Source organism: Sturnira hondurensis, unplaced genomic scaffold (genome assembly GCF_014824575.4).
Source record: "Sturnira hondurensis isolate 20B ecotype Veracruz unplaced genomic scaffold, ASM1482457v3 Scaffold0002840, whole genome shotgun sequence".
Classification (NCBI taxonomy): Eukaryota; Metazoa; Chordata; class Mammalia; order Chiroptera; family Phyllostomidae; genus Sturnira; species Sturnira hondurensis.
The window spans coordinates 20,557,776-20,571,814 of NW_028075471.1; the positions used below are offsets into that span (position 1 = coordinate 20,557,776).

General features: G+C 44.8%; 1 protein-coding gene across 2 annotated transcripts in view; it reads left to right on the forward strand.

The window, feature by feature from the left end:
- The first annotated feature begins 3,920 nt into the window (after window positions 1-3,920).
- The window catches only part of OGDH (oxoglutarate dehydrogenase), a 47,096-nt gene continuing 36,977 nt past the window's right edge, over window positions 3,921-14,039 (forward strand). For both annotated transcript variants that reach the window (XM_037041019.1, XM_037041018.1), the window contains exon 1: window positions 3,921-4,023. In XM_037041019.1, coding sequence (XP_036896914.1) covers window positions 3,934-4,023 — 90 coding nt within the window. In that variant the 5' untranslated portion in view covers window positions 3,921-3,933. The remainder of the gene's footprint in view (window positions 4,024-14,039) is intronic.

Genomic DNA, 14,039 nt, shown 5'->3' on the forward strand with positions numbered 1-14,039 from the left:
TGTGAGGGGATTCATATAGCCAAAGCAATCTTGAAAAAGAACAAAGTTGCCCTGGCTGGTGTAGCTCAGTGGATTGAGCGCAGGCCTACGAACCAGAGGATCGTGGTTCGATTCCCAGTCAGGGCACATGCCTGGGTTGCAGGCCGGTTCCCTGCAGGCCAACTCCCAGCAGGGGACGCACAAAAGGCAGCCATACATTGATGTTTCTCTCCCTCTCTCCTTCCCCTCTAAAGATAAATAAATAAAATCTTAAAAAAAAAAAGAAAAAGAACAAAGTTAGAAGATTCACTTCTGTATTTCAAAATTTACTACCAAGCTTCAGTGATCAAAACACTGTGGTGCTGGCATAAAGACAGCATACAGATCAATGGAGAGAATCCAGAGTCCAGGAATAAACCCAACATATATAGGCCAATGATTTTTTTAAAAGGGTGCCAAGTTCATTCAATGGGGAAACAGTTGTCTCTCACCAGGTGATGCTTGGACACCTGGAGTTAGTTCCTCAAGCAAAAAGATAAAGTCTGACCCCTAAACATACATCATACTAAAAAATAAACTCAAAATGGGCAAACAACCTAAAGATAAAAGCTAAAACATAAAGCTCCTAGAAAAAACATAAGGATTAATCTTCATGAACCTTCATGAATCTAGCAATAGATTGTTAGATATGATGGAGCAACAATAACATGGATAAAATGGATTTCATCCAAGTTTAAAACTGTTGTTTATCAAAGAATATTACAAATAACATGAAAAGAATAAGAGAAACTATTTATAAATCATATTATCTTGTAAGGAATGAATATCCAGAATATATAAAATCCTCCAACTATACATGACAACCCAATTCAAAAAAGACTGGAATTTAAAAAAAGGAAAAGGAAGAAAAAGAGACTTGAATAAACTTTCCTCCAAAAATACAAAAATAGCCAATGAGGAAATGAAAACATTCTTGACATTAGAAATAAGGAAATGCAAATCAAAACCAAAATGAGATTACCTCCCACCTCCTAGAATGGCTATTAAAAAAAGTTTTAAAAAGGAAAGTATTGAGGGGGTGGAGAAACAGGAACCTTCCTGCACTGCTGGTGGGAATGCAACATGGTGTGTGACCACTGTGGGAAACAGTTCAGCACTTCCTCAAAAAGCTACACATACAATTACCATGTGACTCACTAAGTCACTCCTATGTATTACAAAGAGAATTATAAACAAGGACTCAACATGTACTTGAAAGCCAATGGCCATTGTAGCATTAATCACAGTAGCCAAAAGATGGAAACAACCTAAATGTAGCAGCTGATGGACAGACGAGGTGTGGCCTGTCTGTACAATGGAATATCAGCCACAAAAATCTAACACATGCTACAAAATGGATGAATCTTGAAATGTGCTACATAAAGTGATACATAAAAAGGACAAATATTGTATGAATTCACTTACATGAGGTATCCAGAGTTGTCAATTTACAGAGACAGAAAGTATAAGGAGAGAGGGGGGGAAAGGGAAGTTATTGCTTAAGGGTTAGAGTTTGTAATTGGACCGGTGAAAAAGTTTTGGGAATAGCAGTGATGGTTGTGCAACATTGTGAATATAATTAATGCCAAATTGTACACTTTGATGAGAATTTTGAAAATTGTTTTTATTTATTTATTTTTCGAGAGGTAGGAGGGAGAAAGACAGGGAGACACATTGATGTGTGAAACATGGATCATTCACCTCTCGCACGCCCCCAAATGGGGACCTGGCCGACAACCCAGGCATGTGCCTTGCCTGGGAATCAAACTGGCGACCTTTGGGTCTGCAGGCCGGTGCTCAGTCTACTGAGCCACACCAGCCAGGGCAATGAATATTTTTCACATATATATTTTATTACAGTTTTTAAAAAAGGGAAAAAGAAAACAACATACTGCGGTTGTTCCTTGTTCTTCACCTTCTCCCAGTCTCTCAATCCTTACCCCACACAGCAGCCCGACTTCGTTCTTGCATTTATACAGCGCTCTTACTTAAAATCAAAACCCTCTTACTTTGCCTTTCCCTTGTAGAAATTTAGGAATTGCTCTAAGTCCATGTCACAGCCAGGAGTGGGTGACACAGTCCCGAGTCTGAATTCCAGCCCAGACTCGGTTGTGTCCTCTATGCAGCTATCTCGGTCATATCACTGCCCTTGTCATTGAAACAGCATTCCCCTAATATCAGCTATTTGAATGCCACCTTCCTATCCTAATGACTAGTTAACATAGTCTTTAACTGGAACCATTTATTACTATCATGCCCTGGCCAGGTAGCTCAGTTGCTTAGAGTTTCGTCCCATACACTCAGGTTGCAGTTTGGGCCCCCAGTCAGGACACATACAAGACACAATGAATGCATCATTAACTGGGACAAGAAATCGATGTTTCTTTCTCTCTCCCTTCCTCTCCTTCTCTAAAAATCAATTTAAAAAAATTTAAAACTGTCAGTACTGTAAGGAGGAAAACCATATCACTTGACATAAACATCAAAGAGAAACTCACAGATCAGGAAAACAAAGCAGTTTAAGTTCTAGCCCATCAAAAGTCCCGAGACTGTCTAACGTGTCCCGTTGTCAAACAGGGTTAGAGGCGTTCGGCCCTCCAGCCCTTTTCTTCCCCCTCTCCTGCCCTCACAGGCGTGCGTCTCGGAAACTATAAACGTCCCCACCAGACCAATGGGCAGCGGCGGCTCACCCCCGCCCCCCCGCCCCCGGCTCACCCCGCCCCCCCCCAACCTGTCTCCTAGGCCCTCAGAGTTTCTTTTATTTCCTCTGACTTTTCAGTGAGCCAACAGCAGCCCTGCACTGGCTCACCTCTGTCACTGCGACCTATATTTCTCAGACAGACAAAGCAGCCCTGCCTAGTCTCCCCCCTGCTGCTGCTCCTGTCCTAGGCCCTTCCCTATTTCACTGTCCCCAGCCTTAATAACGTACTCTCAAAATAAAAAAGTAAATTAAAAAAGGAAAGAAGAAGAAGAGTGGAGCTGCAGACACGTTAGCATGAAATGAGGCTTTCTCCTTGCCGCAAGGGACTGACTTCCTATGTGAGTGACCATAAATCACCGTATTTAAATTCTAATACAGTGTTCTCCCTAGATTTTCACATTTTGAAGTAGGGCTGTATCTTAAGATCTACGAGGCGTCCTAGTTAACAGCGTTTTTTTCTTTCTTAGCAATAAGTAAAGTAATGTCTAAAGGTCAGTATCCACTCGTACGACACGATGCACCGGCCGAAGGCCGTGGCGCCGCGCACCTATCCCTCTGTCCACTTGGGAAACCTTCGAGTCCACCACGGCTCAAATAAGGGGGTGCGCCGGGGCTTCCCGCTTCCCAATCCGCCGCTGATCGAGGCGCCTTTCCGCCCGACCTCCTCAGCTCTACTCAGACTCAGACATCCCACTCCTGATCTTGCGAACACCCCTTTCCACACACGGGCCCGGACCAGTCCCAAACACCCNTTAATATCTACGAGGCGTCCTAGTTAACAGCGTTTTTTTCTTTCTTAGCAATAAGTAAAGTAATGTCTAAAGGTCAGTATCCACTCGTACGACACGATGCACCGGCCGAAGGCCGTGGCGCCGCGCACCTATCCCTCTGTCCACTTGGGAACCTTCGAGTCCACCACGGCTCAAATAAGGGGGTGCGCCGGGGCTTCCCGCTTCCCAATCCGCCGCTGATCGAGGCGCCTTTCCGCCCGACCTCCTCAGCTCTACTCAGACTCAGACACCCCACTCCTGATCTTGCGAACACCCCTTTCCACACACGGGCCCGGACCAGTCCCAAACACCCAAGGTCACCACCACCGCGGAGACCTCCTCGCTACTAACCACGACGCCGCAAGGACGGCGCCGTAGACCCACCCTCTGTGACATCACTGCCCCGCCCACGCGGCGGGGACACTCCCAGCGCGGGGCTACGTGATGACGCCACACGCCTGGGCGGGGCCGAGAGTTTGGTTCCCGGGAGTAGGGTGTCGGCGCTTCATTCGGGTGGAGCTGAGCCGCAGACAGGTAAGCGCGCACTGTCGCTGGGCCTGGTTCGGTGTGGAGGCTCAGTGCCTGTTAGGCAGGGCACGGGAGTCGCGGTGGAGGATGAGGCCGCCGCACCCTTGTTGTTGCCGGTGTTGCGGTGACAGGGAGTGAAGCTGGATGGAGCGGGGCTGACGGGAGGGTGGGCGGGACAGGGGTCTGACGAACGGATGCGACAGCCAGTGGCGCCGCGGGCGCCTCCTGGCGGGCGGAGATTGGCGGGTGCGGGCGCGCGCAGAGGTCGCGCGGGGCGCGGAGCGGCGCGCCATTGGCTGTGGTGGGCGGGGGGCGGGGCGCGCGGCGGATGTGAGGGGACGGTCACAGTCGCCGGGATGACCCCCAAGGTCGAGGAAGCGTCACGTGGGGCAGCCCAGCAGTGTCCTCCGTGCCGTGAGGAACTGACCGACAGCGCGCCCTTGAAGCAGCTGCGGGCTGCGGGCCCGGGGCCGCGGGCTCCGCCTCCCGGGGCGCGGTGCGGAGTCCGCTCCAGTCCCGGTTGTCCCTGCCCTACTGGGGCGACGCCCTTGAGCGGGTACTCTGCAGCAGCCCACGTGCGTGGTGTCCCACCTCACTCTGTACTCCCCGAAATCAATACTTACAATGCTCAGTATCCCGCCGGTCCTTTCCCCTTTGCTCCTGGAACGACGCCCTTGGTGAGCGTATCACACCGCAGCACCCCCCCACCACCAACGCCCGGGCTCAGTAGTACACCTTGTTCATCTTGCTCCCCTGGAGCTGCTAGGGTATGACCTTGAACAGACGACCCTACGTCCTCATCCTTCGGAAGGTTTGATAGCCTATGCTGATGAGATGAAGTGCATGCACTTCCTGGAGGAAGACCCTATTCGTGGACTTTTTCCCTTTTGCACACCTACCCGACATAAGTGTAATTTTTCATCTACATTTAGTATAAAACTGGTGGCTGAGTAGACAAGAACCTGCCATCTGCTCTGCGCCCGGACGAGAGGAAAGGACTGGGGGCTCCAGGTGCCTCATGTTGCGGCCCTGCACTTTGCAGCAGGTACCAGAGGCCCACTTCCAACACAGGGCTCCGAGCAGCACCAGGATGAGTGCCCTGGGAGGAACTGCTGTCTGCACCACGACAGGCCACAGATTTTCGTGCAGACCTTCCCTAGGTGGAAATACACAGTACTGTTCTAGCTGAGGACTGACTCTTGGGGAGCCTGAGATCATTTATCTTTAGAGGGGAAGGGAAAGAAAGAGGGAGAGAAATACCACTGTATGGTTGCCTCTCGTGGGTCCCCGCTGGGAACTGGCCTGCAACCCAGGCATGTGCCCTGACTGGGAATCGAACCGTGATCCCTTTGATTGCAGGCGGAGCTCAATCCACTGAGCGACACCAGCCAGGGCTAAGAACTAGTTTTGAGACTGTGCATACAAATCCACCGTATGCAGTTACAACAAATATATAGAAAGATCCCAGTGTCCCTTTACTCAGTTTCTGTCAGGGGTAACATTTTGCAAAAATTATAGTACAGCGTCACCACCAGTTACTGACATTGATAACAGTCAAGATGCAGAACAGTTCCATCACCACAAGGGCCCTTCCTGTTGCCTTTTTATAGCCACATCTTCTTCTCTCCTGCCTCCAGTCCCCAGTTCCTGGCAACTGCTAATCTGTTCTTCATTTCTATAATTTTGGCATGTCAAGAATGTTATGTAAAGAGAATCATACAGTATTTAGCCTTTTGAGATTGGCTTTTGCCACACAGCATAGTTCTCTGAAGGGTCATATAGGTAGGTTGTTGCGTGTATCAGTAGTTGGTTGCTTCTTATGTGGGTATACCACAGCTCCTGTAACTGTTCACACATTCAAAGATACCTAGGTGGTTTTCATTTTTTGCCTGTTATGAATAAGGCTCAGAAACACATATACAGGTGTTTATGTGAATATCAGTTTTCATTCCCTGGGACAAATGCCCAAGAATGCAGCCAGTATGTCATGTGGTAGCTGCATGTTTCATTTGGAAAGAAATAGCCAAAATGTTTTCCAGAGTGGCTGTACCATTACCACTGACAGTGTATTTGTGATCTGCTTTCTCCACATCCTTGCCAGCATTTGGTGATGTTATTTTTTATTTTAGCTGTTCGCATACATGTGTAGTTGATGTCTCATTGTGGTTTAATTTGCATTTTCCTGATGGCTAGTGATACTAAATATTTTTCATGTGCTTACTTGCCACCTGTATATTGAAATGCCTGTTCACATCTTTTGCCCATTTTGTAATTGGATTATTTGCTCGCCTTTTTTTTTTAATGTCAAGTTTTGAGAATTCCTAACATGGTCTAGATACCAGCCTTTTCTTGGATATGTGATTTGCTGACATTTTCTCCAAGTCTGTAGCTTGATTCCTCGTTTCCTTAACAGGATCTTTTGCAGAGCAAAAATCTGTAATTTTCATGAAGTCAGTTTATTGGTTGTCAGTTACAGAGTGCTGTCTAGTGTCACACCTAAGAACTCTTTGCCTGGCTCTAGTTCCTCAAGATTTTCTCATGTGTGCTTTACTGAGTTGCATAGCTTTGTGTTGTACATTTAAATCTATGACCCACTTTGAATTAATTTCAATGTAAGATGTAAAATCTAGATTGAATGGTTTCTTCTTTTTTTCTTTTTCTTTTTTTTTCTGCCTATGGATATTAACCAGCACCCTTTATTGAGAAGACTGTTCTTCCTCTATTGACTCGCTTTTGCACTTTTGTTGGCAGTATGCTGTACTTGTCGTGCATGGATCTTCCAGTTCTCCGTTCGACCCCCTTGGTCCTTCCATCAGTTCCATCCCCAGTGCCACATGTAGTTGTGCAGCTGCAGTCAGTCTCAGAACCAGGTGCATTGACTCATCACGTTATTCTTAACAATTGTTTTTTGCTAATTTCGTTCCTTTGCTTTTTCTTATAAATTTTAGGATAATTTTACCTAAATCTACAAAAAATCTCACTAGGATTTTGATCAGTTTGGAGACACTCAACATCTTTGTTCAATCTTCCAGTCTAGAACACAGGCTGTCTCTCCATTTATTTAGCTTTTTCCATTTCTCTCATTGTTGTTTTGTAGTTGGCATACAGTTCTGTACGTGTTTTGTTAGACTTGTGCTCTAAGTATTCCCTTTTAAAAATTTTTGGTTTTCATGTATTCATTGATAGTATATGGAAATACAGTAGGTTTCTTAATGTTTATCTTGTATCCTGTGTCTCTGCTGAATTCACTTACTAGTTTGGCGAGTGTGTCTGTAGAATTCTTGAGGTTTTGTGCACAGATGATCATGTCATCTGCAGACAGGAGCAGTTTGTTTCTCACTGTTTGCAGATCTGAATGCCTTTTAGTTCCTTCTCGTGCCTTGTGGCCCTGGATGGCACAACTTCCAATGCCGTGTGAAATAGCAGGGATAAGAGTGAGCATCCTTGCATGGCTCCTGGTTTAGAAAGAGGCATTCAGTCTGTCACCAGTAAGTATAATGTGAATTGTAGGCTTCGTGGATATTTTCTATTAAGTTGCAGTTCTCTTCTGGTCATCTTTTCTGTGAGTTTGTAACATGAATAGGTTTTGAATTTTGTCAGGTGCTTTATCTTCATCTGTTTTTTAGCTTGTCGATATGGTAAGTTACATTGCCTTTTGTTTGGGTGGGAGAAGGGGTTGAATATTGAACCAGCCTTGCAAATGTGAAATAAACCCCACTAGGTCACTGTGTGTAATTGCATTTATGTATTGCTGAGTCCTCTTTGCTGTGTTTTATTAAGCATTTTTTATCTGTATTCATGAGGGATATTAGTTTAAAGTTGTTGTTTTTTGTTTTATACTGTCTTTGGGTTTGGTCTCAGAGAAATGTTAGCTTCATGAAATGAATTGGTAAATATCCCCTCCTCCTATATTTTCTGGAAGAGATGTATAGACCTGGAGGTGATTCACCTTTAGACATTTGGTAGGATTCCCCAGAGAAACTATCTGGGCCTGGAACTTACCTTTACAAAAGCTTTTTAATTACACATTAAAAGTTTTAAAATAATTGTGGGGTTACAAACTTATATGTTGCAAATTGGGTATGTGGTAGTTTGTACTTTTACTGACTTCTATGTCCTTCCTGATCTTATGTTCAGTTGAAAGAGGGAGTTAAAGTTTCTAAGTATAATTGTGGGTTTGTCTTTTTTCCTTTTATTTTTATTGGTTTGATTCGCATACTTTGCAATATGATGTTTGGCGCATGCACATTTATGATTGCTATGTCTTCACAGTGGATTGACCTTTTGGCATTAGGTAATGGCTCTGTCTGTCTCTGGTACTGAATTTTGCTGTGTATAATGCACACTTTTTTGCCCAAATTTTTGAGGAAAAAATAAGGATGCCCATTATACATGGGTAGTACTAATTCTGTATCTGTATGTGTTTTTAATTTTTTTATCATGCTTACACATTAGAAGCATAACTCTAGAAAGCAATAACGATATCCATATGCAAAATAATACCATGGAATATGATAATTGGTTTTCCTTCTAAATATAAATAAATAATTGAATTGAAAAACCAAAGTGAAAGTTTTTTTTAAATATTTTATTTATTTATTTTGAGAGGGGAAGGGAAGGAGAGGGGAAGAGGAACATCAATGTATGGTTGCTTCTCGTGCATCCCCTGCCAGGAACTGGCCTGCAACCCAGGCATGTGCCCTGACTGGGAATCGAACCGCAATTGTCTGGTTCGCAGGCCCACACTCAATCCACTGAGCTACATCAGCCAGGGTGGTTTTTTTTTTTTTCACTGAAAGCTTGAGGAAAAAACATGGATCCGCATCACACAATGGAGCATCATGCGCAGCGAAATACGGAGGTTTCCTTTGCTCTGGTGTCTGCTTTCTGGTAATAGAGCCCTGATTTCTTTAACTTTCATTGATTTGAGAGAGATTGATTAGTTCTTCTTATCTATGCATTCATTGGTTGCTTTTTTAAAATATAGTTTATTGATTATGCTATTACAGTTGTCCCATTTTCTCCCCTTCACTCCCCACCACCCTGCACACCCTCTCCCACCCACATCCCCCCCTTTAGTTCATGTCCAAGGGTCATACTTATAAGTTCTTGGCTTCTACATTTCCTATACTATTCTTACCCTCCCCCTGTCTATTTCCTACCTACCATCTATGCTACTTATTCTCTGTACCTTTACCCCCCTCTCCTCCTCCCACCCCCCGTGTTGCTAATCCTTCTTGTGATCTCCATTTCTGTGGTTCTGTTCCTGTTCTAATTGTTTGCTTAGTTTGCTTCGTTTGTTTTCGCTTTTGTTTTAGGTATGGTTGTTAATAATTGTGAGTTTGCTGTCATTTTACTGTACATGTTTTTTATCTTCTTTTTCTTAGATAAATCCCGTTAACATTTCATATAATAAGGGCTTGGTTTGAATGAACTCCTTTAACTTGACCTTATCCGAGAAGCATTTTATCTGCCCTTTCATTCTAAATGAAAGCTTTGCTGGATAGAGCAATCTTGGATGTAGGTCATTGCCTTTCATGACTTGGAATACTTCTTTCCAGCCCCTTCTTGCCTGCAAGGTCTCTTTTGAGAAATCAGCTCACAGTCTGATGGGAAGTCCTTTGTAGGTGACTGTCCCCTTATCTCTTGCTGCTTCTAGGATTCTCTCCTTCATTTTAATCTTGGGTAATGTAATTATTATGTGCCTTGGTGTGTTCCTCCTTGGGTCCAACTTCTTTGGGACTCTCTGAGCTTCTTGTATTTCCTGGAAGTCTATTTCCTTTGCCAGATTGGGGAAGTTCTCCTTTATTATTTGTTCAAATAAGTTTTCCACTTGTCACTCTTCCTCTTCTCCTTCTGGTACCCCTATAATTCGGGTGTTGGAACATTTAAAGATGTCCTGGAGGTTCCTAAGCCTCTCCTCATTTTTTTGAATTCTTGTTTCTTCATTCTTTTCTGTTTGGTTGTTTCTTTCTCCCTTCTGGGCCACTCCATTGATTTGAGTCCCAGTTTCCTTCCCATCATTGGTTCCATGTACATTTTCCTTCATTTCACTTAGCATAGCCTTCATTTTTTCATCTAATTTGTGACCAAATTCAACCAGTTCTGTGAGCATCCTGATCACCAGGGTTTTGAACTGTGCATCTGATAGGTTGGCTATCTCTTCGTCACTTAGTTGTATTTTTCTGGAGCTTTGATCTGTTCTTCCATTTGAGCCATTTTTTTTTGTCTTGATGCACCTGTTACATAGTGGGGGGCAGAGCCTTAGGTGTTCACCAGGGCAGGCAACCCAGTTGCTGGGTTGTGATGTAGTATGGGGGGGAAGGGGCCAGAGAGGGAACAGTGGAGCTTGCTCCTCTCTCTCTTGGATTTCAGTCCCTCCTGCTGCTTCCCCCAAGCAAACTGGGCCCTTCTGGTGCTGGTTCCCAGGTGGGTGGGTTTGCGTATGTTCTAGAACCCTGTGGGTCTCTCCAACGAATTCTCCTATGAGGTTGGGAGTTTCTCCCAGCACCTCAACCCCCACAGGTGTTTTCAATTGGTATTTTGAGGCTTTATTTCCTGGTGCTAGAGCCCTGGGTTGTGCGGTCTGTCTCGCTCCTCAGTTTCGCCTGACTTACGTCCTTGTGAATGTGGGACCACCTGGTCCACCCACTGCCTCGTGCGCCGAGCCCCTCCACAATCCACTGTGTTGCTGGGTCCACCACCCACCACTTTGCCACGACTCCTCTCCACCCAACTGCCCGACTCCACCCCTCCTACAGGTCTGGGTGAATGTTTCTTCTTTAATTCCTTGGTTGTTGGACTTCATATAGTTCAATTTCCTGTCAGTACTGGTTGTTTTTTTGCTTGTTTGTTTGTTTCTAAATTTTTGTTGTCCTTATTTTGGTTGTGCAAGGAGGCACAGTGTGTCTACCTACACCTCCATCTTGGCCAGAAGTCCTCACTGGTTGCTTCTTGTATGTGCCCTCACTGGAGAGGGAGCCCACAACCTTGGTGTATCAGGACAATGCTCTAACCAATGGAGCTGCCTGGCCAGGGCAGTATCATTGTATGTGAAGTGACTGTCTTATAGATGAGCATACAGCTGAGGCCTGTTTATTCGCTCTGCCAACATGTCATCTAATTGGTGTATTTAGATCATTTACATTTAATGTCATTATTGTTGTGTTAGGACTTATTTCTTCCCTTTTATTCTCTATTTTCTATTTTGTTTTCTTTTCCCTGACTTCTTGTAGGTTACTTGAACATTGTTTTGAAATTCCACCTTTATTGATATATAGTATTTTTGAGTATATCTCTTTGTACAGTTTTTAGTGGCTAAGTATTACATTATATAAATGTGTACACTTACCACAGTCCACTGGTATCATCATTTTATCAGTCTGAGTGAAGTTAGGAGCCCTACCTCCATGCACATCCCTTTACCCTCCCCCATTGACACTTGTCTTAACTACTTTCTCTACGTGCATTTAAAACCATATCAGGTTTTGGCTGCTGTGGTTCAGTGGTTGGAGCAATGGCCTGTGAACCAAAGGGTCGCCAGTTTGATTCCCAGCCAGGGCACCTGCCTGGGTTGTGGGCCAGCTCCCTAGTAGGGGGGCACATGAGAAGCATAATAAAACTACATTAGGTATGTTGTAATTTTTGCTTTAAGTGTCACTTGTAATTTGGAAGACTCAAGAGGACAAAGAAATTATATTTACTCAGTCTCTGTTATTTCCATTGTCCTTTCTTCATGATGTTGCAAAATTCCTTTTACCGTCGCCTTTATGTTTAAAGGACTTCCTTTAGCTAGTCACTGAGGGAAGGTCTGCTGGCAGCACAACCTCTTGGTTTTTTCTCCATCTGAGAGTGCTCTGGTTCCTCTTTCCCTTCTGATGGGTGTTTTTGCTGGATGTACGATTCTAGGTGGACAGTTATTTCCCTTCAGCACTTAAAAGTGTCGGGTCACTTCCCCTTGGCCTCCACAGTTTCTGATGAATATACTGTGGAAATTGTAGTAGTTTTCAGAAGTTTGTTTATCTTGTGTCTTGGAGTGGATTTCTTGGGGTTCATTCTGTTCAGATTTACCCAGCTTCTTAGATTTGCAGGTTTTTCCCATTTGTCAGATTTGGGAAGTTTTCAGCTGTTGTTTCTCTGAGTACTTCCGCAGCACCTCTCTTCTACTCCTGGGGTTCGGGGGACATATCATGTCGTCAATTAGGTCTTTTGTTTTAGTCCCACGTGTCCTGGGGGCCCTGTTCATTTTTTTTAAATCTCTTTTATCTGGAGTTCAGATCAGATGGTTTCTTTTATGTTCACTGATTTTCTTCTGTCTCCTGCATTCTGTGGTTTGACCCATCCATCAGGTGTTTTATATTAGTTGTTATATTTTTCAGTTCTGAAATAGCTATTCAGTTCTTCTTTACATCTTCTGTTCCTTTGCTGAGACACTTTGGTTTTTGTTCCAAGCATGGTTATAGTTGCTTGTGGAAGCATTTTGATGCTGACTCTTAAAATCTGCCAGATAATTCTGCTGTCTGTGTCATTTAGTGTTGGTGTCTATAGATTGTCTTTTTTTGTTTCACTTGGATCATCTTTGTTTTTGATGTGGTATGTGATCTTTGATTGCAGCCTGGACAGTTAGGTGTTACACTTTGAGACTGGATCTTATTTAAATCTCTGAATAGAGCAATCTCTCTCAGACACAGATGGGGGACGGGGGTGCTGTCTGCTCCCTGCCAGTCAGGAGTGTAATCCAGGCTCCCCACCCAGCCTCCTTGGTATCTGATTTGTGGGTGTAAGTCCTCTGTTTGGTCTTTATATTTTCACCCTGCCTTGGAAGAGAGTGCTTCCCTGTGTCTGCTGGGGCAGGGGGTACGTGTAGAACCCAGGCTTTCCCCCTGGCCTCCACTGACAGTGTTGCAGGGGCTCATTGTCACCTTGTAGTGGTGGAAGCCCTGATCTCCGCTGACCTTACCCGCTGGGATGGAGGCAGGCCCCTGTTTGCTGTGCGGTGTCTGGCAAGGAGAAGCTGGCTCTTGCTGCGCGTTTCTGTCCACATTAGTTGGCATTGCTGGGTTGCCGGCTTCCCTATCCCCTAGACTGGGGTATATGAAGCAAAAAGAAAACCAGGAGCCCAGTACAGTGTCTTCTTCCCAGGCTGTCTCCTCTCCATCTCTGAGTCTTTGTTTTAAATGTAGCATCTCATGTCTTGAGCTACATTTAGCAGGAAATGGAAGTCCCGTTTATGCTTTTAAATATTTTAATGAGTATTGGTAAATGGCCTTGCTTCCTGTAAAGATTTAGTAATTTGTGTTCTGATCAGCACCCTTGAAAAGAGTCTGTTGACTTGCACCCGGGAGCACTGCAGCCAGGGCCCCTCCTGTCTTAGGCACAGTCTGGGTGAGGGGGGGTCAGCCTGCAGACCTGCAGACGAAGCTCATGTGGGGTTCTGACTGTGGACATGGAGTCCCTCCTAGATCTGGCCAGCTACCCACTCCAAATTAACTTGGATTTAGGTTTACATGGGAACTTCAGACTTCTTTAAATATATTTTTTGGTGTGCCACAGAATTTTAAAGACTTTATTTTATTTATTTACTTTTAGAGAGAGAGAAAAACATCAACATGTGAGCAATACATTGATTGGTTGCCTCTCTCGTTCCTCTTACTGGGGACCTGGCCCACAGCCCAGGGATGTGCCCTGACTGGGAATCGAACCAGTGGCCCTTTGGTTTCACAGGCTAGCACCCATTGCACTGAGTCACACCTGCCAGGGTGGGAAATTCAGATTTTTAAGAGACATCTTTAGTTGACCTCTTTTCTTGGTGAGTTGTAATTCTGTCATCACAGAAACACTTCCAGAGCATGTGGAATGCTCTCAGGGTGGCATCACAGTCACAAGAAGATAGATGCAGGGATGTGAAGGAAGCTGGACACTGGTCAAGTGAGGTGCATGAGGTCCGTGCAGCCAGTTACAGTCACTCTGCCTGTTGCCCACTCCGCTGACCCCGCATCAACCCACTGCTCACTTGTCCTTTC